The sequence below is a fragment of the Barbatula barbatula genome (genome assembly GCF_947034865.1).
Source record: "Barbatula barbatula genome assembly, chromosome: 24".
Classification (NCBI taxonomy): Eukaryota; Metazoa; Chordata; class Actinopteri; order Cypriniformes; family Nemacheilidae; genus Barbatula; species Barbatula barbatula.
Genome location: NC_136787.1, coordinates 3,567,937 through 3,593,276, shown reverse-complemented (window position 1 = coordinate 3,593,276; position 25,340 = coordinate 3,567,937). Strand labels below are relative to the sequence as shown.

General features: G+C 41.0%; 1 protein-coding gene across 2 annotated transcripts; it reads left to right on the top strand.

The window, feature by feature from the left end:
• Positions 1–729: 729 nt before the first annotated feature.
• Positions 730–24,816, top strand: cdc42se2 (CDC42 small effector 2). Of its 2 annotated transcripts, none has more exons than XM_079448175.1 (5): positions 730–916; positions 7,220–7,491; positions 19,429–19,530; positions 21,805–21,924; positions 23,084–24,816. In XM_079448175.1, the coding sequence occupies exons 2-4, from the start codon at positions 7,438–7,440 to the stop codon at positions 21,904–21,906; spliced, it is 258 nt and encodes an 85-aa protein (XP_079304301.1). In that variant the 5' UTR covers positions 730–916; positions 7,220–7,437; the 3' UTR covers positions 21,907–21,924; positions 23,084–24,816. The 2 variants fall into 2 exon arrangements, with proteins under 2 accessions (XP_079304301.1, XP_079304302.1); XM_079448176.1 differs by lacking the exon at positions 730–916 and adding an exon at positions 5,168–5,247 and having other exon boundaries at positions 23,084–24,815.
• The last annotated feature ends 524 nt before the right edge of the window (positions 24,817–25,340 follow it).

Sequence of the window (25,340 nt, the reverse complement as noted above, 5' to 3'; positions counted from 1 at the left end):
TGGGCATCTCTGCTTAGACTGCTGCCCCCGCGACCCGGCCCCGGATAAGCGGTAGAAGATGGATGGATGGATGAATTTGTTCTACAGAAGAAAGTCACACATGTTTTATACAGCAGTGTTGGTTGCAGTGGATTATGTAACAAATTATAGTTATTTTCCATGAAAAAGTAAAGTCAGACTATAACATTGTTGTAGTTTTTAAGTGATTCAATTACAGTTACTGATTATGTACTTACAACACATAATTTATACGTATACCATTCTAAAATTAGGCAAGTTTGTGTTAAAAAGGTAGTTAGAAGTGTGTTAGAAACCAGCCCATTTAATTGAAATTCATATAAAGCTTAACTAAAGTGGCCAAAGAGGATGTCCAGTTTGCCATATGTTCAAATAAACGGTTGAAAATACAAAACAAATGTATATTGGTGTTTCATGCTTATGGAGTAAACTAAGCATGATCAAAGTTTATTGAGTCTATGAGAATAAATATCCTTAAGTTTAGTGTTTTGTCCATACGCCCTACAGTTCATATCATGAGGGTTTTATTCAATCTGAAGGGAGCACATATTATACACATTTGACTTCAGGGCATCACTTTTGGTCACCTAAGTATGTATTGAAAAAGTAATGTATTATTGTACTGTGACCTATAAGCGGCGCTGTTGCTACGGTTTTCAGTTTGGTTTAATCGCTCTGAGGGAGTGTCAAGCCCCAGCGTTCTTGTCCAATACAACTGTCATTTACAAGCGGTTAAAGACAGGAAAGAGAAAGATAATCTATGGTACTGAAATGGCAGTGATGTGTGTATGTTGCTGAAGAGGATTTTATTTGATTTTTACCGTACGCAGTGTCGTTTCGTTTACCGCATTGATCAGCTGATCGAGCCGCGTATCAGCATCAGCATCACCGATCATCGGTAAGACAGCTTTTTCTACAAACTATTTATTTAAACCAATTTCGTTTCAAAATAATGCACTTTATATCTAATACAATTTACATCTGCTTATTTGTTTTTATTCTTATTGTTATAACAGGAGGCTTTATCCTATAGATTGATTTCAGTTGCATCTTTTGGTGATTGGTGCAATGCATTGTTATGTCTGTAAAATACATAGTATTTATGAATACAGTTATAAAATGATGTGATCTTTTATTAATAAAGACTGTCATAATGGTAATGTGTTGGTGGGAGGTTATTCGGGATGGGAGCCAATAGCAAACCATTAAATCTTAAGGGTATAAGGGCACATAAAGGAAATATGTAATGGATTCATAATCATAAACAGCTGATGGTTTATAAATGTTTTTGTAATGGAAACCATTAGAACCTGTATTGTTTTCTTTAGCAGGGATATATGCGGGTATTGCAGAACATTTTGAAAAGCTTTGTCAGTGCAATTTCCAGCAAATCGGTGGCTAGGTAGCACACTGATGTGTAGACTATACCTGTATTTTCATAACACTGGTGTTGGTGCCGTTGAGCTGTACTGTCTGTCACAGTGCATTGTGTACATAGACACAGCCTTGCAAAAATTCATTTGAAACTGGAGTACTAGAGTACTCCGCATGTAAACCTTTTAAACACGGGTGTGATATCTTAAAGGGATAGTCAATCCAAACCCAGACTTACTCCACAGCAACACATCAATGCCCGATTTTATATATGTGTCCCACCTGCCCACTGGCACATAATATGTACAGTAAGTCAAAAACAGAAATGCACAAAGTACTGGTATATTGTGATTATATACTGCAAATGTTTTATATTCATATTTGATTGTATTTCACCATTGTATTGTATACAATCTCTCTGTCATCATCTGAACCTGATGAATTCTGTGAAGTTTCTGTAACAAAGAGAACAATATGAGAGATAGTCAATCTATGTTGGAATAAATGTACATTTACGCATTTGGCAGATGCTTTGATCCAAAGCGACATACATTGCATTGTATTATACATTTGTTTTTCTATGTGCAATCCCCTGGGATCGAGCCCGTGACCTTAGCCTTGCTATTGGCATGCTCTAACTACTTAGCCACAGGAAAGTTATAAACCATTGTCTTATTTTGCTACGATGAGAAGTCTCCATTCATTTTAATATAACCCTGTAAATGTATATTTTCTGTTGCCAGAAAACTTCTGAGTGAGCCTAGCTCTTTGTCATATACAGACGTGCTAAAATTTGTTGGTACCCCTCCACAAAAAATTAAGAATGCACAATTTTCTCTGAAATAACTTGAAACTGACAAAAGTTATTGGCATTAACCATTGTTTATTCCATATTTAATAGAAATCAGACTTTGCTTTTGATTTTTTTCTTCAAAATAATATTGTAAACAATAAATCGAATTGAAATGTCATGGACTAAAATGATGGGACCCCTATCCTAATATTTTGTTGCACAACCTTTAGAGGCAATCACTGCCAGCAAACGTTTTCTGTAGCTCTCAATGAGACTTCTGCACCTGTTAACAGGTAGTTTGTCCCACTTTTCCTGAGCAAACTGCTCCGGCTGTCTCAGGTTTGATGGGTGCCTTTTCCAGACTGCAAGTTTCAGCTCCTTCCATAGATGTTCAATAGGATTCAGATCAGGACTCACAGAAGGCCACTTCAGAATAGTCCAATGTTTGGACCTTATCCATTCTTGGGTGATTTTATCTGTGTGTTTAGAGTCATTATCCTGTTGAAGGACCCATGACCTGCAACTGAGACAGAGATTTGTGACACTGGGCAGTAAGTCTCGCTCCAGAATGGCTTAATAATCTTGAGATTTCATTGTGCTCTGCACAGGTTCAAGGCACCCTGTGCCAGATGCAGGAAAGCAGCCCTTAAACAAAACTGAGCCTCTTCCATTGTTTCACTGAAGGTATGGTGTTCACTTCTTTGAAAGCTTGATTTTTTCGTCTGTGAACATAGAGCTGATGTGACTTGCCAAAAAGCTCCAGTTTTTACTCATCTGTCCAAAGGACATTATCAGACAACTTTTTCCTTTGTTTTCTCTGGTCAATGTTCTGTGTGGGGCACACAATGATACCAAACAGGACAGTGACTACTTTTCTCAGTTGAAATAGGCTGAATGACTGATGACAAAATTGGATGCATGTGTGATACTAATTTAAGAAACAAATTAGTTTGAAATATTACTATAATCCAATGATGTATTATATTTTCTAAGCGGCACAAACAAATGTGTCCAGGCCATTTTAGAATATCTTTGTAGAAGATATCTCTTTCCACAAGGCATGCAAGTATATATGATACAGTAGCTTTTAATTTCATCGCTCTTTAGGAGGAATGAAGCATTATTTCAATGAGCTGTAAGGGTACCAACAAATTTGAGCACGTCTGTATATCCACAAATGATCTTTATTATGTGCTCAGCATAGAAATCTGGCCAAAAACTAATTTGTTGAGAGATTGGATCATTGTTATTCAAGACAAAAGAAGTGTGCATTCTGGCATAGTTCTAAGACGGTAAAAAGTTTTTTGCTCAAGCCATCACATATTCTATGTGCGTGTGCGGTTAAGATAGGTGTTGTAGTAAATACTGCATAATGCTTAGGAACGTCCTGATCTAATCTAAACTCCATATGTTTTCTCTTTAATCCTCCCATGCCCAAGACTCTAGTTTGTGCGATGGTCAGAAATTCCTTTTGTAATTTTATCTAGGCACTTGGCCCTGACAGTTACAGCTTTAATTCAATATCGGCTTCTGCTCCAAGCAGGCCTTTACTTCATAACATGATAAAGTATCCATTTGAGCCTTATTTCATGTTATCATTCTGCTTCTTTTTCAATTAACAAGTGAGTACAGAAAAATCTGTTTAAAAATCTCCTCACCGTACTCCAAAGTACCGCTTATACAGTATTTATTATAATAATGATGTATTTTGAGTCGGGTTAGATTTCACATACCTATAGATACGTAAAGTAACTTTAAATTATATGTATCAAAAAGAGATGGCAATGGTGAGGCAGACATTACAGCTTTAATAGGCTAAGTTTAAACTGCATCAGTGCAATGAAAAAATTAGTATTCATTGAATCAGTCAGAATCTTCGAAAATAGAAGAAAGAATCAGGACTACTGTTCCTAGTGAACAAGAGCAGGAAGTGAAAGAACAGATTGAATGTAGTGATAGTAAGAAAAACAAAAAACTGCTTAGTCTACATTTGGCAACATTGGCAAAGAGGAGTGTGCTCTGTGCAGATGGCCAGTCTGTTTTTACTGGCCTGTATAATCAACAGTGTACTGCCATAGAATTTTCTCTGCAGTGGACCCGACACATACAGTGTCCATATAAAGTGACTGAATAATAGCATCTTAAGTGTTCAAGAGCTGCATGACTTCTGTCCAGTTAGACAGGAAAGGATATTTGTGATGCCAATATTTTTATACTACATTAAAGTTTTATTTCTACAATATTTGAATTCGTGGTATTAAACAAAGCAATCGTTTTCTGAATTTGTTATTATTCCCCCTGTGTGTATCTGTGGGTCATTGATTCAGTCGTGCACCCCACAACCCCCACCATACACCCATGCACTTTCTCACCACTACTTCAGCTAGTGGCTACTGTGGCGACAAGCCCAAGGATGGAGGAATTGAAAGCTAGCCCCCAACAACAAGCAAAGCAATTGTGTCAAGCACTCAATGAACTCAGAAAAGTGCAGCTGGGTGTCCTTTACAAATAACTCCATCGTCCATTTTTGCAGTGTTGCAATATTGGCTTTTTTGTGTAATCTGAGACATAAATCTAGGAATAAAAATGTTGTTATTTATTGTCCTTCAGTAAAGTTCTGTTAATCAGAAAGAGCTGTTGATACAAACCCGAAATTAGTACTTTTTTACTAAAATTCAAGGTGATATTTAGGTTTTTTCTAATAATAGTAGCATATGCTCTGCCCAGTGTCATCCACACAAATGGATCATACTTAACTCATTACACAGTTTTTTTCTGGAAGGCGGTATTTCTCCTCCCCTGCATTACGTGGCCATATAAATGTTTGCATATGAGCCTCCAGTGTGTTTGGAGAGTTAGGGCAGGCATGCGTGGGAGGAGCTTACCTGATGCGTACATGAGGATGATGTGAGTGAGCAGTGAAGTGAATGAATGCCATTCGCCCACTGATGCGTAACTGAGTGAGGGACAAAGGCCACAGTCAGAGCTCAAGGCTCCTTGCTCACACCCGGGGCTGCAAAGCCCGCCTCCTTTCAATTCATCACAAAAGCAGGCTGGGGTTGGTGAGTAAAGATTTTTGTAAATTGCTTATTAAAGATTCTAGATTCTAATAATCAATTGTACATATCACAGTATATCTTCCTTTCAGGAAATAAACCTGTGAGAATGCTACAAATATAAGATAATTCAGTGAATTAAAGGATGCTACATATAATTTGTTTATTATCTTTAGAATTCTAAAGGAATCAAAGTCAAAGTATTTGATATTATTGATAACAAATGAATAACGAAAGTCTATAAAATCAGCTTAAAGTTACTTCACACATACAGTAAAGACAAATCTGTATTCTAATTCAGAAGAGTGATGATTGAGGCCATTGTAAATTAGTTCACATACTATATGCATCCCTGTGATGCACGTCAGCAGTTTTCTTTAGTTTGGCAAAATGTGATGTTGCTCAGCAGCTGTAAACAACAAAACTTCTCCTTGCATTGTGCTTTACCAACACCCCTTACTATCAACGTTGATTCCCGCAACATATTTTCACATTATTTCATGTTTTTTATTGTTCTCATTGTTTGCCATGCGAATATGCATATAAGAGTACTGCATTCTCTACTGCTGGACACATTTCTGTTGTCTTCTGGTATACAGTATCCTCTGTAATAGTGGGAGCAAGTCTTGAGTTTGCTTCTGAAGGGTATGAAGTATGAACCCCTTACAAAAAAGGCTTTGATGCTGAAAAACTTTTTTAATGGGCTTGCCGCTTTTTGTGGTGGACCACTAATGAAGTGACTTACCAATCTGTCACCCTGCCCAGGAAAATCAAACTCCTTAAGATTTTCTTTTTCGTGATGGTTTTTGCTGTAGTTTGGTTGCTGTTTGCATGGTTAATGGTATGTGTTTTTTACTATGCCCTGTAAAAAATGTCTGGGAAATGCCAAAAATACGCCATTAGGTGAGCAACAAGCATCCTTTCCATTTTTCGTATTGGAAAGTCACTCTATTCTTCAAATATACTCTATATTTATAGCAGATATTTTGTTATTTACCTGTTTCAAAGGCTTTTATGCATTTTCTTACGCTTGTTACTAAGATGTTGAAATTGATAAAATACTATTTTCTGTGACAACCCATCACTGATATGAATTGGCTGTTTTCAGAACTAATTGTCCATTAGCAAAGATGAAAGCATAATTTTGGGATGAATTTGGAGGAATACGATCGCTAACCGGCTGTTATACTTAACCTCCTTAGACAACATCTAGTGAAAAGGAAAGTTGATAGTAACTTGATTGATTGATTTTCAACATCTTCTTGCGATAAATGTCTTTGCGGTCTGCAGTCTTATGTCTTTAAAAGTAATTTAGGGTCAAGTCCAGAATAAGGCAGACCTAGTTCATCTTGGAATGATCTCATATCCTTTCTCTTGATTATTCCAAGATGAGAGAAACTGTGGAGAAACCAGACACTGTCACATCAATGAAGAAATCAAAGAATATTGAAACGAATGTATAATTATAGCAGCGGAAGATATTGCACAGAAAAAAAGCTTCATCCTAGCATTCATTTCCATACATTTGGCTTGTGTACTGAGAGTGTCTGTTCTTAGCACAGGATGTGCCTCTAAGCTGCATGTGTCCACCACCTTTCATACTTTCATATGAAAAGCACATTTTCAAATCTAAAATAAACTGTTCCCCAGTTCACAGTTTGTCTTCTGCATTATAATGCAACGACAAAAATGGGAAACGTGAAATTACACAGAAGTTATAAAAGCATGAGTGCTGGATATGTGTTTTTTAAGGTTTTATTGACAGGTTTATGGAAACTCTAAAAATGTGTCTACATATAATTTTGTATGTATTCCTATCAATATTATTAATTTGTAAATAAGCAACTATGAAAACGTTTAATAAGGGTCTCTCTATATCTGGATAATTCATTTGTTGATTTCTGTGTTTGTGTGTCCTTATGAGCTCTAATCAGCATATTGTCTAAATGATCTGACAGTGTCCCTCTGCGTCCTGCAGGTCTGGGTGTTTGTTCAATAGAGTAAGCTGTCTGGATCTCTGCCAGCCTTGTTCTTCCTGGATCGTGAACACAGACAGACACATCACCTCAGTCTGCTTAGCTCCACCCTCATCACAGACTGGACTGTTGAGATCTCAGACCACGTATTCTACGAGTACCGAGACCCCCAGAGCCCCTCTGGGCAAAAGGGCTCAGTCACACTGTTTGACTGCTAGTCATGAGTGAATTCTGGTTGTGCTTCAACTGCTGTATCGGTGAGCAGCCGCAACCGGTAAGAGGAATAATTGAGTGTTTATAACACCAAATCAGTGCTCTAGACCAGTGGTTTCTTTTCATTGTAAGGCTCCCTTTGTGTGGGTCACGTTGCTTTGTGGCCCCCCAAATAAAGACATGATCTTAAACTTAGAATTGTAATTAAAGCAAAGACATTTATTCAATTATACAATGCTGGAACATCAATTATTTAGTTTGGTGGTATTATTTTTATGATGTTAATGATACATTTCTTTATTTCATAAAATTCCACAAAAACCACAACCCCCAGTTTAAGAACCACTGCTCTAGACTCCACACCACTAAATCAGTAAGAAGCTATTTCGCTGTTTTTGAAGCACCTTTGTATGTGTCTGGTACCTGCTTGGTAAATTAATATACACAGCTGTCTTAACTTAAAATATTGGTCTACCTTATGAGTTAACTTACAGTATAATCTATTTCTGTTTATATTTTATAATGTTAATGCAATAATCGACAGTTTCAAAAGATACTGTTGCTGTATGAAATAAAAATGCAAATGAAATGGTCCAACATAACCGCCCTGACAGAGGCTCACTGATGTTATGACATAACCAAATTATTTTCTAAATACAAAATCTAGTGTCATGCAGTTTTCGTCCGATTGAGAAGTATTTTAAGTGCCTTGGAAGTCAGTCTGATATCAGTTTACTCATACAGTGTGTTTTAATGAATTGGCTAACTGGGCTTTTGTAATAAAACACTAGACAATGATGGTGTTAAGGAGTGTTAGGATGTTGTTATTCAAAGTCGTGGTTTCACAAACAATAACAGCTAATTAATTTCGACATTATTAAAGAGGAGTGATTCACCCAGTGGATATCCTAAGGTTCTAAAGAAGGACATTTGACTTGACAAATTTGGTTACAATACTGGCTTTTTGAGTTAAGTGTACAGGCATTCATATGTTAATCTCTTTGGTTATTGTGTCATGTTTGGGTTTATTTGGTTAATAGAATCTATGCACGATCACTTCCGCATTTTGCCTCTGTCTGATCAGTTACACAGCTCACAGGGAACAATGACGTTTTCACTCAAGATGCACCTAGGATTATGGTCAATGACTATAAAATGTGTTCTATTATAGGCAAACACCGAATATTCGGCAACCGAAAATATTCGGTCGTAAATAGCAAAAAAGCATGACGTGGGATATAACTTGCCAGGCCGGAATTCATTTCTGAATGAAAGCGTCTTTACCGCCGCACCCGACATCCTTTCACATCTTACAGTGGTCGCAAGTTATATTGTATTATATTGAAAAGCAAGACAAAATATAAAAAGCACACTTTGTCCATTCAATTTATACAATAGTGAAAAAAATGGCTAAATAAATAGAAAAAATATGAAAAGCCATGTTTGGTGTTCCGCCATCGGCCGAGTGTTTCATTTTTGTTCGGATTCGAATTTCAAGAATTTTCATTTCAGTGCCTCCCTAGTCTAGCTGCTTTCAATAGGTCAAGAATAGTAACCAGGACTAAAACATTCAATTATTTGCTGAAATTAAAAGCAGTTGGACCTGATGGTGATCCTCACAACTTCCATAGGAACCAGGAGTCCTTGGACGCTGAAATGTTGCACAGAATCTGGCTTCCTGATTTTTATTTTGTACCTGATTTCAAAGCCAGGGGAAATACACAAAGCAAAGATTATACACTCTTCTAAATGTTAACTGTGTTGACAATACATTAATCTTAAACGTTGTATTAAGAAAATCTGCTTATAATGTAGGGGATTTCTCCCAACACTGTGTTTATATTTATCTAAGGTAAAAAAACACTGGGAAAACTTAACATTTACAGTACACCTCATACAAAGGTGTAAAAAATAGGTAGGTCACACTATTATTGGATTGTTCAACAAAACAACTTACCGTAGTCTGATATGAAATCGCTAGGAAACATCCACATTTCAGTATTCTATGTATTTCAAGAAATTGCAGTGATTCATTATGTCTTTCTGTAAAAATAAATCTCCTCTTATTCATGCTCAATCTGTTTGTATAATCAAACGCACAAAAACTTTTTCCATTCTGGATAGAGTGCAGATAGCGGTAAGCACTTTTCAGTCTTTCTGCCACTGAGTGGGCGTGACAGCGGGTAAGACAGCGGTTAGGGTTAACAGATAATTTAATAAATAATAAAACAAAGACCCACGTGGGGGTAACAGAACAAAACAGGGATACAATAACAGGACAGGACAGGACTAACTACACTTAAACAAGACTTAAATTAACTTTTGACATGAACTACAAATAACTAAACTAGAGTACAAGACACAAGAACTCACCACACAAACCACAACGAACCAGCACAAGACAGAAGACACAAGGGCATTAAATAAGGGAGCAAATCAAGAGGGAAACTATACTAAGAGAAACATGACATGATGCATCAGAATCATGACAGAAGCCTCTCCTTAAGGAGCAGCAACCTGATGCTCCTCAAGGCACAAACAAGACCAGACAGACTGTGACAATGGCTACATAACACAATAAATCAAAATTGGGAAACAAGAGTGCAAGGGAAAGGGGCACACAAGAGTCCAAAGGGAAGGCCAAACAAGGGCAGACACGGACAGGATAGCCGGCAGACACGGACAGGATGCACTGGGCTGGAATGGCCGCATACACCGGGCTGGAATGGCCGCATGTACCGGGCGGAAATGCCCGGCTCCGCCGAGTGGGAAAACCCGGGTCCACCAGGCGGGAATGACTGGCTCCGCCGGGCGGGAGTGCCCAGCTCCACCGGGCGGAAATGCCCGGCTGCACCGACCTGGAATGCCCGGCTGGGGATCTTTGGTGGCCACAGGATTCCGGCGGCTTCGACCCTGGAGGGAAGACCGGCAGTCTCGGCCCTGGAAGGGAGTCTGGCGGCTCCGACTCAGGAAGGGAGTCCGGCGGTCTTGACCCTGGAAGGGAGTCCGGCAGCCTCTAACCCTGGAGGGGAACTTCGACCGCTGCCACATTGATCCCTCTGTCTGCTGGGTCATGTTATGTATCCATGTTTTGTTATGTTACCCCCACGTGGGTCTTTGTTTTATTATTTATTAAATTATCTGTTAACCCCTACCCGCTGTCTGCACCTGGGTCCTCTCTCTGTGTCTCACCCCACGTTCATGACACTGTGCTCCAACCGGCTTCTTCGAACTTTGTCCTGCTCGACCTGTCACCTTTGTCACACACTAATATCACTGTGGGACATTGAATGCAGTGAAGGATAAATCTATGCTGTCTTCCAAAATTGATCAGATTCAGACATTAAAGGAAACATTGGAGGTGCTTTGAGGCATTCCTGCCTCGAATTTTATAGCATTCGGACGCAAGCCATTGGTTTGTAAAGATTGCAAAGTCAGTGACTTCCCATGTTTTTTATTGTACAATATGCAATCTAGATCAGGCTACTTTGAAACTCTGTTGGAGTAAAAAATCTGTTTTAGAACAGAATTACATTTCCGAACAATTTTGCATTGGTTTTTAAACTGTTGCTTGATATAACACTATTAATTCATGTACATTGAATCTCATTCAGAAATGTAGAAAATTTAATTAAAATAGGCCACTTTTTCCCTGAGGCAACGAGTGTGTTTTCTGTTTTTGAGCTGTCACCTTTGCTATGATGAATGATGAAACCCTCATACAGACTGAAAACCAGCACCTGACTAAAGTGTAGAGACAGTCTAAGCCTGAACAATTATGGAAGATACTTGGAAAAACAACCCTGTAACTGAAATTACCTTCCTCTGTGATAAATATTCATAATCATAATTACCCCGAACAAAATTATACGCAACACTCTTGTTTTTTGACCCCATTTTTCATAAGCTGAACTGAAAGATCTAATGATGGATATTGGCAGGATCGGGAACACGCTGTCATATATGCTGATCCAGAGCATTTTGAACATGCTCAATGGGTGACATGTCCGGTGAGTATGCTGGCCATGCAAGAAATCTGATGTTTTTAGCTTCCAGGAATTGTGTACAGATCCTTGCAACATGGGGCTGTGCATTATCATACTGCAACATGAGATGATGGTCGTGGCTGAATGGGACAACAATGGGCCTCAGGATCTCGTCATGGCATCTCTGTGCTTTCAAATGCTGTCAATAAAAGGCACCTGTGTTTGTTGTCCATAACATACACCTGCCCATACCATAACCCCACCGTCACCATGGGCTACTCGATCCAGAACATTGACATCAGCAAACCGCTTACCCCCACAACGCCATGTCTGCAATCTGCCCTGTACAGTGAACACCAGGATTCATCCGTGAAGAGAACATCTCTCCAAAGTGCCAGACACCATCGAATTTGAGCATTTAGTTACGACGATGAACTGCACTCGGGCTGAAACCTCGATGAGGACGACGAGCCTGCAGATGATCTTCCCTGAGACGGTTTCTGACTGTTTGTGCAGAAATTATTAGCTTAAGCAAACTGATTGTTGCAGCAGCTGTCCCGGTGACTGGTCTCAGACGACCTTGGAGGTGAAGATTCTGGATGTGGAGGTCCTGGGCTGGTGTGGTTACATGTGGCCTGCGGTTGAGAGGCCGGTTGGATATACTGCCAAATTCTCTGAATTCACTGGCTACAGCACTGGTGGACATTCCTGCAATCTCCCTCAAAACTTGCGACATCTGTGGCATTGTGCTGTGTGATAAGTCTGCACATTTAAGAGTGGCCTTTTATCGTGGTCAGCCTACGGCATTAATATATAATGCAATAATCATTCTGTCTGATAAGCTTTTTTATATGTCACACCTGTGAGGTGGATGGATTATCTCAGCAAAGGAGAAGTTCTCACTAACACAGATTTAGACAGATTTGGGAACAATATTTGAGAGAAATAGGCCTTTTGTGTACATAGAAAAAGTCTTAGATCTTTGAGTTCAGCTCATGAAAAAATGGGGGAGTTGCATTTGTAATTTCTTTCAGTGTACATCAATCATGTCATAATCTGCAGCAAAATTGAAAAAGTGAAAACAATTAAAGCTGTGAGGCAGACCGGTCTTCCGGTTTCAAGTGTTTGTGATATAAGTACAAAAAATGTATTCCCCAAAGTCATATTGAACATGTTTAATAACATTTGAGTAAAATATTTTGAGGCTGTTGATAAGATGTTGATGGTCGATGAACATACATGACAATAAAAAACATGTACATGTTCAGTGTGTACTGTAGTATGTCCGGATGCATGCATACTGCATCAACACACATATTAGATTGAATGTACTGTTCTAATTGTAGGTACAGCATAAATAAATGATACGAGTAACTTAATAAAACATGTACACAAACGGATCCATTTTCCCTTATAGGATCTCGTCATGGTATTTTACTGGAATAAACTCGCCAATTTACTGGAATGAATCAGACTTTCTACACTAGTTTAGTAGACTATGTTTGATTATCGCATAAACTTGCTCAGTTGTATCTTTGACCTTTGGCCAGTGGTACCACTACCTCCTCGATAGTTGGTAGTTTACACAAAGCTTGAGTGAGACAGGGCTTTGGCAGTGTAGTAAATCATCTTTTAATGCTTTGTGAGCTAGAGAATAAGAGATGCAGTGTACTGAATGAAAGGCCTTGCGGTCGAGTAAAGTTTAGAATGATCTGTTTGTGGTCATTATTTTTATTTGTCTGTTGTTAAAGCAACATTATACTTTCTGTAATGCAATGGAGGGCAAAACCACCCTTTTCACAGTGGCTTTGTTTTGAAAATGGTGGTGACAGAGATGACAAAAACAATAATTTTATCAATTATAACTCATATTAACTCATTGTGAATATTTATCATATATAGTGGGGTAGTCCATTGGCTGCTCTGCTTTTCGATTGCAGATCTCACAGTATGTGGTTCCCAAACTGTCATTTGGGGAAGGTCACTGGCTGTTGAGGTGCATTACAATTAGAAACAGCTTATTACTATGACAAAAAAATGTCAGTTGTTCATTGGTTTACGCCTTTTTGTGCTTGGACACTGGATGCACAGGCAAGCGCCTCGAGTGCAGATGATGCATGCATTCTTATACTGGCCGCGGTCTTCCGAAAATCCCCTTTTCGGCGTGAGAAATACACGGTGTGGCGTGTGAGCGGGTGAACTGGTTGAATTGTGTGTGTCTCACGCCCAATGCGTGAGACTTGAGAACCCTGATTATACACTAGAGCAATCCTGGTCCTCGCGACCCCCGCTCTGCATATTTTACACGTTTCTCTATCCGTCTCAGAGGTTTGTTCCCATAAGTGCACTACGAGGTGGACATCAATGGATATTTTGCCATGATTCCAGTTCGTAAGGAGTGTATATGTTCCATCTAAAGGGCATTTAAGCACACAGGACGTGACAATTCAAATATCATAATTACGGTTAAATAACCCTTTTGCTGCAGGCAGTCGCGTAGCGCAAATCTGTGCTCTTAACCTTCAGCTGATTTCCTGTGTGCAGGGAATAGAGAGCAGTGAACATAGGGAACATGTTAATCGAAACACAGTTCTTTCATGGGGCTCTCCTCTATCGAGCTGGTGATTTTAATCAGGTGTGCTGAACAAGAGAGAAATGCAAAATATGCAGAGCGGGAAGTCGAGAGGACCATGATTGAGAACCGCTGCACTAGAGCATAATTTGTAAATATTTTTACGGTTTAACATAATCTTTATGAATTTGTTTGATCTCAGTGACGAAGTCACCTTAGCCGCCTCCGCTGGGGAAGCAGCACACACATATAAGGCAGTTTTCATTACAATCTCATTCATATGTTTTCATTCAATCTTCTTTTGATGACTGTTTTTCAGGGTGTAATGATACACCAATGGACTAGTTGCACAAGATGGCGCCGATTAACTTTTAGGGTGCCATTTTGGGCATGCTTTTTTCCGGTCGCATAACACTGGGAAACGGAGCATTGTTGGCCTGCAAGTATGAGCATTTTTTATATAAAAACAAGAAAGAGTACTTTGTCAACCCTTGGGTGTCAGAAGCACAAAAGAATGTGGGTGGATCCCTCCCCCAGACAAAAATTTGAGTGTGTAAAAACGACATCACTTTCAAAATATTGAGAAAATTGCCTTTACAGTTGTCCAACGGAGGGGATGTAGCAAACCGTTGTTTTAATGCTCTCTATTGGCATACCTGTCATGAATCTGCCTTCATGTCATGTCTATTCTTGGTCTTGAGGCAGATTCATGACAAAGCCTTGTGTTTTATGTGAGAGAGAGATGTTGGCTATCGGCTTTCTATGCTCTCTCTCTGGTCCGTGTCTTTGTTCCCGCCATCTCGTTTCCTCGTTAACCTTCCCTGAGTGTGTCATTACCCGCACCTGACCCTTGTCAATTATCCTCTGTTTGTTTCCCCTATAAAACATCCTCGTGTTCATTGTCCTGTGCTCGTTCATTGTATACTGTACCCTATAGTTTGTACCTTGTGCGTATATGCTGTGTCTAGTTAATGCCAAATATCTTGTTCTTGTTCATTGTAGTTTGGTGAGTCAGTCTAGTCTTGTCCTTAGTGTTTTATTTTCCTAGGTTAGTTAGTCCGTGTCCTGTTTGTAATTATTAGTTATCTTGTCTTGTTTTACCCCCTTGTGGGTTTTTGTTTTTAGTTATTAATAAATCTTTGTTAACCCCATCATCCCCGTGTTTTGCTGCCTGCAATTGGGTTCTCCTTCCACAACTCCTGACAGAATGAACGAGCCACAACAGAACCCAGCAGGCAAGATGGAGGCAAGGCGAGCGACCCAGGCTCATCGCCTACTCCGTCTACGCCAGGGCCACTCAGATGTGTTGGAGTTTGCGGACCGCTTTTTTGAGGTGGCAGGGGAGATGGTCCACAGTGAGCAGGAACAGATGGTCCTGTTCAATGGCGGCCTCAACCAACCTCTAGCGGGGTGGGAGATGCGAATGCTGAGACCGCTTGGCTTCACTGACCTTATCAGGTATGCCATGAACCGGCCGGAGCCCAGGGTCTCAGTCCAGCCCAGTTTCCCCCCCCCGCTGGCCGCCATCCCCGAGGGCCGTACCCTGCGACTCGGGGCTGTGGGCCTCTCCTCACCCTCTGCACCCTTCGACTCTTCCAGCACGGAGCTAGTCATGCTCCCCACCGCTTCTCCGCAACCGGCTACACCCACCGTGAGCCGGTCGAAGAAGAAGAAGAAGCCGAGGAGGGGTGTAATCTCCAGCCCGAACTTCCAGCCGGAGGAGAACACCGGGACTCAGCCCAAATATTTTTTGGGGGGGCGTCATACGGGCAGGAGGGCCCCGTCCAGCGGGCCTCCTGATGTCCCGTCAAGTCCGGTGGTCCCGTCAAGTCCGGTGGTCCCGTCAAGTCCGGTGGTCCCAAGTCCGGTGGTCCCAAGTCCGGTGGTCCCAAGTCCGGTGGTCCCAAGTCCGGTGGTCCCAAGTCCGGTGGTCCCAAGTCCGGTGGTCCCAAGTCCGGTGGTCCCAAGTCCGGTGGTCCCAAGTCCGGTGGTCCCAAGTCCGGTGGTCCCAAGTCCGGTGGTCCCAAGTCCGGTGGTCCCAAGTCCGGTGGTCCCAAGTCCGGTGGTCCCAAGTCCGGTGGTCCCAAGTCCACCCACCCCAGTTTCAAGTCCTGCCCAGCCGGCCTTCCAGCCGGCGTCAAGTCCTGCCCAGCCGGCCTTCCAGCCGGCGTCAAGTCCTGCCCAGCCGGCCTTCCAGCCGGCGTCAAGTCCTGCCCAGCCGGCCTTCCAGCCGGCGTCAAGTCCTGCCCAGCCGGCCTTCCAGCCGGCGTCAAGTCCTGCCCAGCCGGCCTTCCAGCCGGCGTCAAGTCCTGCCCAGCCGGCCTTCCAGCCGGCGTCAAGTCCTGCCCTGCCGGCCTTCCAGCCGGCGTCAAGTCCTGCCCTGCCGGCCTTCCAGCCGGCGCCAAGTCCTGCACCAAGTCCTGCCCTGCCGGCCTTCCAGCCGGTGGCTCAGCCGGCCTTCCAGCCGGTCTTCCAGCCGGTGGCTCATCCGGCCTTCCAGCCGGCCTTCCAGCATGTGGCTCAGCCGGCCTTCCAGCCGGTACCCAGTCCGGCACTTATGCCGGGAACAAGAACAGTTCTCCCGAGGACTTCTTCCATCAAGTCCCCGGGGACTCCACGCTCTCGAGCGCCCCCGGGAACTAGGACTGTTCCCCCTTGTCCCACTGGACTTCCCCCCATGAACTTTGTTGTTCCCCCTCCCCCCCTCCCTTGTTTGTTATTTTTATTATTTCATCCCAACCCTTTTGTAATGTATTCGTGTCTGCCCTTGATCTTGTTTAGTATGTTTTGCCTTGTCTTGTGTTCCCAGTCTGCCTTGTCTTGTTAGTCTACCCCTTGATGAACACCTGGAGGTGTTCATTAAAGGGGGGGCTTCTGTCATGAATCTGCCTTCATGTCATGTCTATTCTTGGTCTTGAGGCAGATTCATGACAAAGCCTTGTGTTTTATGTGAGAGAGAGATGTTGGCTATCGGCTTTCTATGCTCTCTCTCTGGTCCGTGTCTTTGTTCCCGCCATCTCGTTTCCTCGTTAACCTTCCCTGAGTGTGTCATTACCCGCACCTGACCCTTGTCAATTATCCTCTGTTTGTTTCCCCTATAAAACATCCTCGTGTTCATTGTCCTGTGCTCGTTCATTGTATACTGTACCCTATAGTTTGTACCTTGTGCGTATATGCTGTGTCTAGTTAATGCCAAATATCTTGTTCTTGTTCATTGTAGTTTGGTGAGTCAGTCTAGTCTTGTCCTTAGTGTTTTATTTTCCTAGGTTAGTTAGTCCGTGTCCTGTTTGTAATTATTAGTTATCTTGTCTTGTTTTACCCCCTTGTGGGTTTTTGTTTTTAGTTATTAATAAATCTTTGTTAACCCCATCATCCCCGTGTTTTGCTGCCTGCAATTGGGTTCTCCTTCCACAACTCCTGACACATACCGCTGTAATGACATTGTGGAGTGTAGAAAGTGGAAATTCTAAGCTTTACATACGTAGATACCAAACTTGACTGGGTAGTTCCCGAAAAGCGGACAGCAGCAAGCGAAGTTTATAGGCGTGTTTCAAAATATCTTAATGGAACATGATCTTTACTTAATATTTACTTAATGATTTTTAATGGTAATAATAATTGTTGGCTATTTCTACAGATATACCCGTGCTACTTATGACTGGTTTTGTGGTCATATTTACCAATCAATACATTGCAAATCAATGGTAAAACAGAGACTAGTGTGGCAAGTTCATATTTATATTTAAACATGATGGTACACCGATGACATTGAATGGTTCTCTTATTCCTTTAATTTGTCTATATTATGCAGGGGCTTAAACTAAGGTAACCTGGATTACTTGCAGTAGCCAGGTGTTATTACCCAACCAGGGAAGGTGAACAGTTACATTAAACTGTACAAGTGTACTTCTACAGGTATCTGTTGATTTTATTTCTTTTAAGTCGTAAAACAAAATTTGAACAAAACAAGATCAATTCTATAATACAGAAGAGATCTGCACACTGGTCTTTTCCTCAAACATTAAAGGAAAATAACATTATGTGGATCTCTTCAGTGGATCTCCATTTTTAAACTTATTTCTTGGCCTTTTTATTGCTTTACATGGACATGACAGTGGAGAAAGAGATGTGGATGTGCTAAACCTTAACTATTATTGTGGACAAACCAAGAATTCCCCACATTCCAGCATCCCGATAGCACATTAGATAGCACATTCCGTTACTTCTCCCCACCCCACTAACTTGCCGGATCTGCCATGCCCCCTTATTCTGGTTCCTCGGAATTGACCAATTAAGCACTGAATATACCTCTAACATTTAAATTAGTATGGGACTAGACTTCAGCCCTGTCCGGGAAACCACCCCACAATAATAATAGTTTAATCTTGGCTGAATACATGGCTTCATTGTCACTAGAAATAACAGAATCATGTGCATCATGCTTTGTCTTATTCTACTGCAGCAGGTAGTGTAGTAGATCATCTGGGTATTCCTGGCATACAGAAATAGTGTGCACATGTATAACAAGTTTAATAAAAGGAAGGAATGAAGCGGGAACCGGCGAACGTAAAAATACTTTTAATTAAATAAACAAACAATAAAACACCACATTAAGTCGAGTCCTGGTCCTCTCTCACTGACGGTCCGGTCGCGCGTCCTCTTATGCTCCTAATCTCCTCCGTGATACGAGGTCGGTGCACGTACGGCCTCGAATCCCTGCTCTCGTCCCGCCTACCTCACTACAACTGTATATTATAAAAGCAGATGTTAGTGTGTCATTCATTACTGATTTCTCCTATTCAACTTGTAGCTCATAGCTTTCAGATTTTTAGTATTACAGGAAAAGGAAAATTTTAATTATTCTTAAAATTGTTTTGATGTATATTCCTTCTTTGTTAAAGCGATAGTTCAGTAGCCTACAGAATGAAAATTATGTCATTAATTACTCAAATCGGTCCACAACCGTAAGATCTTCGTTCATCTTCAGAACACAAATTAATATCGTTTTGATGAGATCCAAGAGCTTCCTGACCACCCCATAGACAGCAACGCAACATACACTCAAAGTGCAGAATGTTAGTAAAGACATACGTCACATGCTCTCGTGGACGTCTGTTGGAGATGCGTTGGAAGAGAGTAAATTTGTTAAGAAAAGTCCTTATTTTAGTTTTATTACGCACAAAAAGTAATCATAAAATGCACTGTTGTCACACAGCCTTTTTTAACAATGTCTTTACTAACTTTTCTGCGATTTAAATGTACATTGCATTGCTGTTTATTGGGGGCTCAGAAAGGTCTTGGACTTCATCAAAACTTGAAGAAGAAAGGTCTTACGGTTGTGGAAACGACTCGAGGGTGAGTAACTACTGTCAGAATTTCCATTCTGTAGTGAACTATCCCTTAAGATGTGTTTTTAGTTGTTTGTGTCTTTTGTCTACAGAAGAGGCGAAGACGTATCGATAGGAGTATGATTGGCGAGCCAACTAATTTTGTGCATACGGCCCATGTGGGCTCTGGGGATCTCTTCAGTGGCATAAACTCAGTAAGTAAAGCTGAAATGCTTGAGCTATAATCTCTTAAATCAGATGGCATTTGGTACTCGTTTCATTTGTTTTTACAAGCATGATATGATTATAAAAACCCTTTCAAACTACTAAAATATTAGAGGTGGTTTCTCGCACAGGGATTAATACTAGTCCTAGACTAGCTGTCCAAACTGAAAACAGCTATATATAAATGGCTTACTCCATCAATTTGAATGTAAAAAAGCATTTTTGTTAAAAGTCTTAAAAGTCTTTATTAATCTAAAAACCTCAAAATAGGTCCTGCTTTGTTTTTAGTGACACTGCCAGAATCAAAATTGCAATTACATGAAATATCAATCGCTACTCCAAGGCGCAAATTATGTAAAAAATATTGAATGTTTTAAAAAAACATTTGTATTGGGTGAGACTACGCAAAAATGCCTGAGACAAATCTTACCGTGCTATAGGGTAAAGACAAAGTAGGAAGACAGAGTAATCATTTACTTGTAACAATAAACATCACATTTCAAGTAAAAGATCCAGGGTCTCTTTTCCCTTCAAGCTACCATAGAATGAACCAAAAACTTAAAGCGATAGTTTCGAAAGCGATTCCAAAAATGAAACTTCTGTCACCATTTACTCCCCCTCATGTTGTTTCAAATGTTTTTTTTTTGTTCTGCTGAACACAAAAGAAGACATTTGGAAGGATGTTAGTAACAAAACAGATCTTATCCCCATTCACTCCCATACTATTAATTTTCCCTGCTATGGCAGTAAATAGTGGATAAGATCTGTTTGGTTACTAATATTCTTCCAAATACCTTCCTTTATGTTCAGCAGAACAAAGAAATATATACATAATTCTTTGTTTGTGTAACTCTGTTATAGGCCCATTCAATTATTTGTGGATGTGTGTGATCTGTATTCTATTATAAAAAAAGATTTTACCCACTGTAATAAAGTTCGTAAGAAGGGAAGGAAGGAGGCGGGAACCGGCGAACATTTAAACACGGAAACTTTAATTCAATAAACAATAAACAATAAACACTGAATAAACCGGCAGCCACCTCACGGTAGACTGCCGGCCATAAAACATACACACACTAAACATATGTCCGGGCCCGGTCCTCTCTCGTCAACAGTCCTGCCGAACATCCTTTTAAGCTCCCAATCTCCTCCGTGATAAGATGCGGGACCGGTGCGCGCACAGCTGCTTCCACTTATCACTCACGCCACCGGCCCCGCATCACGGCTCTCGTCCCGCCTTCCTCACCACATACCCCCATCACCCCTTACAGGCCGGGGGGCACCACCGAGACTGTACCTACTCCCCCCCCGGGGAGCCAGTCTCGGAGTCCGCGGCGCCTGGGGGTATGCACCGGCGAGACGAAAGAACGGAGACGGGAGCCCCCGGAGCGACAGGGACGAGAGAGGGGAGAGAGGAAAAGAAAAAAAAATTGTCCGGTTCCCTGACAAGCTGTCGCTCGGTCCTCAGCCAGCCGAGAAACTCTTCCTCGCGGTGCCATGCGATGGTACTGGACGCTCGGTGGACGGCTCGATCCTCCTCCGCCCCCTGGCGGCCGGCGATGGCCCTCCAGCTGAGGGCAGCTGGTCCTCCGTTCCCTGCTCCTCCCCATCATGGCGGCTGGCAGCAGGCTCGGCCCACGGCGAACGGGCCTTGGCTCCCTCCTGGACGGCAGCCACCCCACCTCGACCCAGGAGCACGGCAGCGAGGTCCTCGTCCCATCCGACTTCTTGATCCAGCACCACCGCCTCGGGCAGCCACTCGCGGACTTCCCCCGTCCGCGCTGCCCGAACTCCTCAGCACCGCGATCACCCTCGGCAGCGAGGGCTCTCTGACAGCATGTCCCTCCTTCCTCCCGGGTTTCGGCACCAGTGTAATAAAGTTCGTAAGAAGGGAAGGAAGGAGGCGGGAACCGGCGAACATTTAAACACGGAAACTTTAATTCAATAAACAATAAACAATAAACACTGAATAAACCGGCAGCCACCTCACGGTAGACTGCCGGCCATAAAACATACACACACTAAACATATGTCCGGGCCCGGTCCTCTCTCGTCAACAGTCCTGCCGAACATCCTTTTAAGCTCCCAATCTCCTCCGTGATAAGATGCGGGACCGGTGCGCGCACAGCTGCTTCCACTTATCACTCACGCCACCGGCCCCGCATCACGGCTCTCGTCCCGCCTTCCTCACCACACCCACATTTGTCCCCAAGGTTGTTTTAGGATTAAGCCGATTTTGTTATATGTTTATGTATTGTTTTCAGGTGCATTCAATTCAGAACCAAATGCAGTCAAAGGGGGGGTATGGAGGTGATGTCACACCTGTAAACATGCAGATACAACTGGTGGACACAAAAGCAGGATAAAATATCTCCTTGGCAGGGGTAAGTTAAATGTTGACAGCAATAACAAATAATGTTCATATGTTTAAAGTTCTGTAAAATCAGGGTTTTTTGCCAACTTCTTGCTATGTACCCTGTGTTTCAGTCCTGGTAAAGATTATAAAAAGCCTATATGGTACAGTTAAACCTATGATTTAATCTACCCAGCATGTGCATGTTCAGCATGTAAGCCAATACTCATTAAGGATACTGAAACCCATACACCTGGTATTAAGATCCATTCAGGGTGAACTGATCACAACTGTGCAGTGCAAAACACACACTTCTAAACCTTTTAATCTACTGGACTTTCCTAAATAAACTTTGCCCGTTTCAAATGGCTTGTAAAGAAAAAAAAAGCACATTTACAAATACATTTATGTATTTTATTGCTGTACCAGCAGGAAAGCATGATCAAAGGAGTTTAAAAAAGATGCCAACTTTAGATTGTAGAAGCTTTTTACAATATTAGAATAAAGATTGACATTTAATAGATTTGATATAATAGCTATGCAATTCTATGTTTTCTTTTTAAAACCTTTTTTAAGACATATAAAACTTGCATATAATTTCTTGAGCCTTCAAATGAAAAAGTGTTAAAGATCATGAGAAAAATATGAGATCTCCACTGCAAAGAATAACATGCAGTCCTGGAACAGGTCAAAGAGATAGCAACTAAGGGCCAGATTTACTAAATCAAACGCCTCTTTTGGCGTAAGAAAACTACTGTCTGTATTTACTAAAGACACACAGTGAAAGCGTGGACACAACGTGGTTTTTGTGACGGACCTTATTGCATATGCATTTGTAGGTGTTTCCTTTTCAGACGCAAACTTTATGAGAGGAGAGTATTTTAAACAATCACGCAACACAAGCTACAAAGGTTTGCGTTCGTCATTGTATATTGTCATTACTTGAGGCTTTTTTATTTAACGCCCCCAAAAAGCATATCTTAAACCCTGTGCTAATGTGCTCTTGGTAGATTATGTTAGTCATTATGGGGAAAATATATTGCGCCTGTGTTTTTTAATGTGGGTCTACTTAGTAAATCGCCAACAGAAACAGTCTTGCTATGTTGTGCTATGTGGCCAGTGCTTATTTACTATTTGCAAATAATCACTCTGTTTCTCTCTGTGATGCTTATCTCTTTTCATTTCCCCAGGGTTCTGTCATGTGGTATTTCTGCTCACCAGTACCCTAGTAAGATATTGCCATGAGAATTGAATGGCAATTTCCCACCTCATTCTTACACAGCAAACACTTGGACAGTTGTGCAAACAGTAAAGAGGTTGTCCTTGCAGTCGGACAGCAGGTACTCACAGTGCTTCAGTGTTGTCCAATACTGCTCCATAACACATGCTCGCATGTCCCTCGAAGCCTAGTAGCCTAGAAGTGCAAAGTGTGTCTCTGTTTTTTCTGTGGTTTGTTTGCCGTAAACAGTTGCTCTTTCATTGTTCAAATTTGTTTGAGTTTTATATTTAAGTTTAATCGTCAGAGTCGACAACAATGTCTGTATAAGAAGTGGCTAGATGCAGTCATGTGATGCCAAACTGCTCAGTGCAATGGAACGAGAAGAAGTATTTTGTTACAGCACAGGGACAATTAATGCTTTTTTAGGAATGTGTGATGTTTACATTGTTCCAATTTGCTTCCCTTATGTTGTTATGTTTTTGTGGTTTCTATGAATAAAATCAAGGGGATCGTATTAGTTACTTGTAGGTGTTCATATGTAAAGTGTGACTTTAGCCCAAGCCTGTCCTAAAACTTTAAGTAAAAAAATGTAAACAGTGGTGGATTTAGGCATGGCCGACGTGGGTAGGGAGTGGTACGAGGTGGCCAAGAAAAAAAAATGTGCATTCGTTTTTTACCGTTCATTTGCACGACACGCCAGTCATTTCAATGGGACTCGGACAGTGCGCCCGTGTGTTGAACTTTATGCCGCACTGCACTGTCCAATAAGCACACATGACATCAAATACACAGAGAAAGCACATCAAAACAAAACTGCTCCGTATTCTTTCGAATAGCTCTCGTTGTACAATCATGATGTCATATGCTGTAACACAGAGATGTGTTATGTCCTTAACTGAACACAAAATGTGTTGTTTTTAACAAGTGAACCTGCAACGAACAGTACTGTATTTCAGTGCAGTTCAAATCCTATCAGATGTGCAATATGTCCCAGGAACACCTCAGAAGTCTTACTGTCATCAAATTTAACATGCATTGCTGTACATATTCTTAAAATGGTGCAGGTCAGGGATTTGGACAACTTTTACTGTTTAGTTTTAAAACGAAATGTATTGTGTGTGCTTAACTAATTATTTATGGGTGTTTTTCAAAAGTTAAAGCAAATGCAAAATGTCGTTCCTCACAAAGGAAGATATTTGGAAGAATGTCAGTAATCAAACGGATCTCATCCCCAATTTACTCCCATAGAAGGGAAACTAAATATGGGAGTCAATCCTCCATACCATAGTATTAATTTTACATTCACGCATTTGGCAGACGCTTTAATCCAAAGCAATTTACATTGCATTATACTATACATTCTGTTCTAAGTATGTGCAATCCCTGGGATTGGACCCAAAACCTTGGCACAGAGCTACAGGAAAGAGGGTGAACCCTCCAAACTTCTGCTATGGGATTATGACTTGTAGTTTTCTAAATAATGTCAGATTAATTAGATTAATTTATTGTCATTGAATTTATTGATGTAATAGTAGCACTTAACAGTAAGATTGTTAACATTGGGTTTCTAACATAAACTAATAATGAACTATAATTTTACAGTTTTGTTTTTGTAATTTTTGCTTATTTATAATTAACTTTGGGTTATGCATTTACAAATGTTAACAAATACAACTTGATAATAAAGTTTGACGAATGTAACTGATGTTACTGTGTCAGTCCTAAACGTATACAAATGAATTGCTGTAAAAAATCTCAATTCAATTGTTTTGTTGAGTTAAATGGATGTTTACTCACCCTCAAGGCATCCTAACTGAATATGGTTTTCTTCTTGAATGATAATGCAGTCAGAGTTATAATACCAGACATCAATTTACTTCCCAGTGGTAGACGGGTTGTGAACTTTTTAAGCGCCAAAAAGTGCATCCATCAATCAAATAACTGCTTGACACGGGTCTGTGGTCTTAAAAAAGCTCTTGTGAAGCGAATCGATGTGTTTGTTTAAGCGAAATATCTGTCTAACATCTGTTATCAGGTTTAATGTTGAAATGCAGGAGTTGCATTTTATCAATTGCTCTCCTGCCTTCTGTGTCATTGTAATGTACATCTGTAACTTGATGGAAAGAGACTCAAACTATAGATGCTGAACAGTTATTATGTAAAAAAAGACAATTTAGTTTAGACGCTGTAATGGACTCTATTGATGTAGCTATAAATACGCATATGTT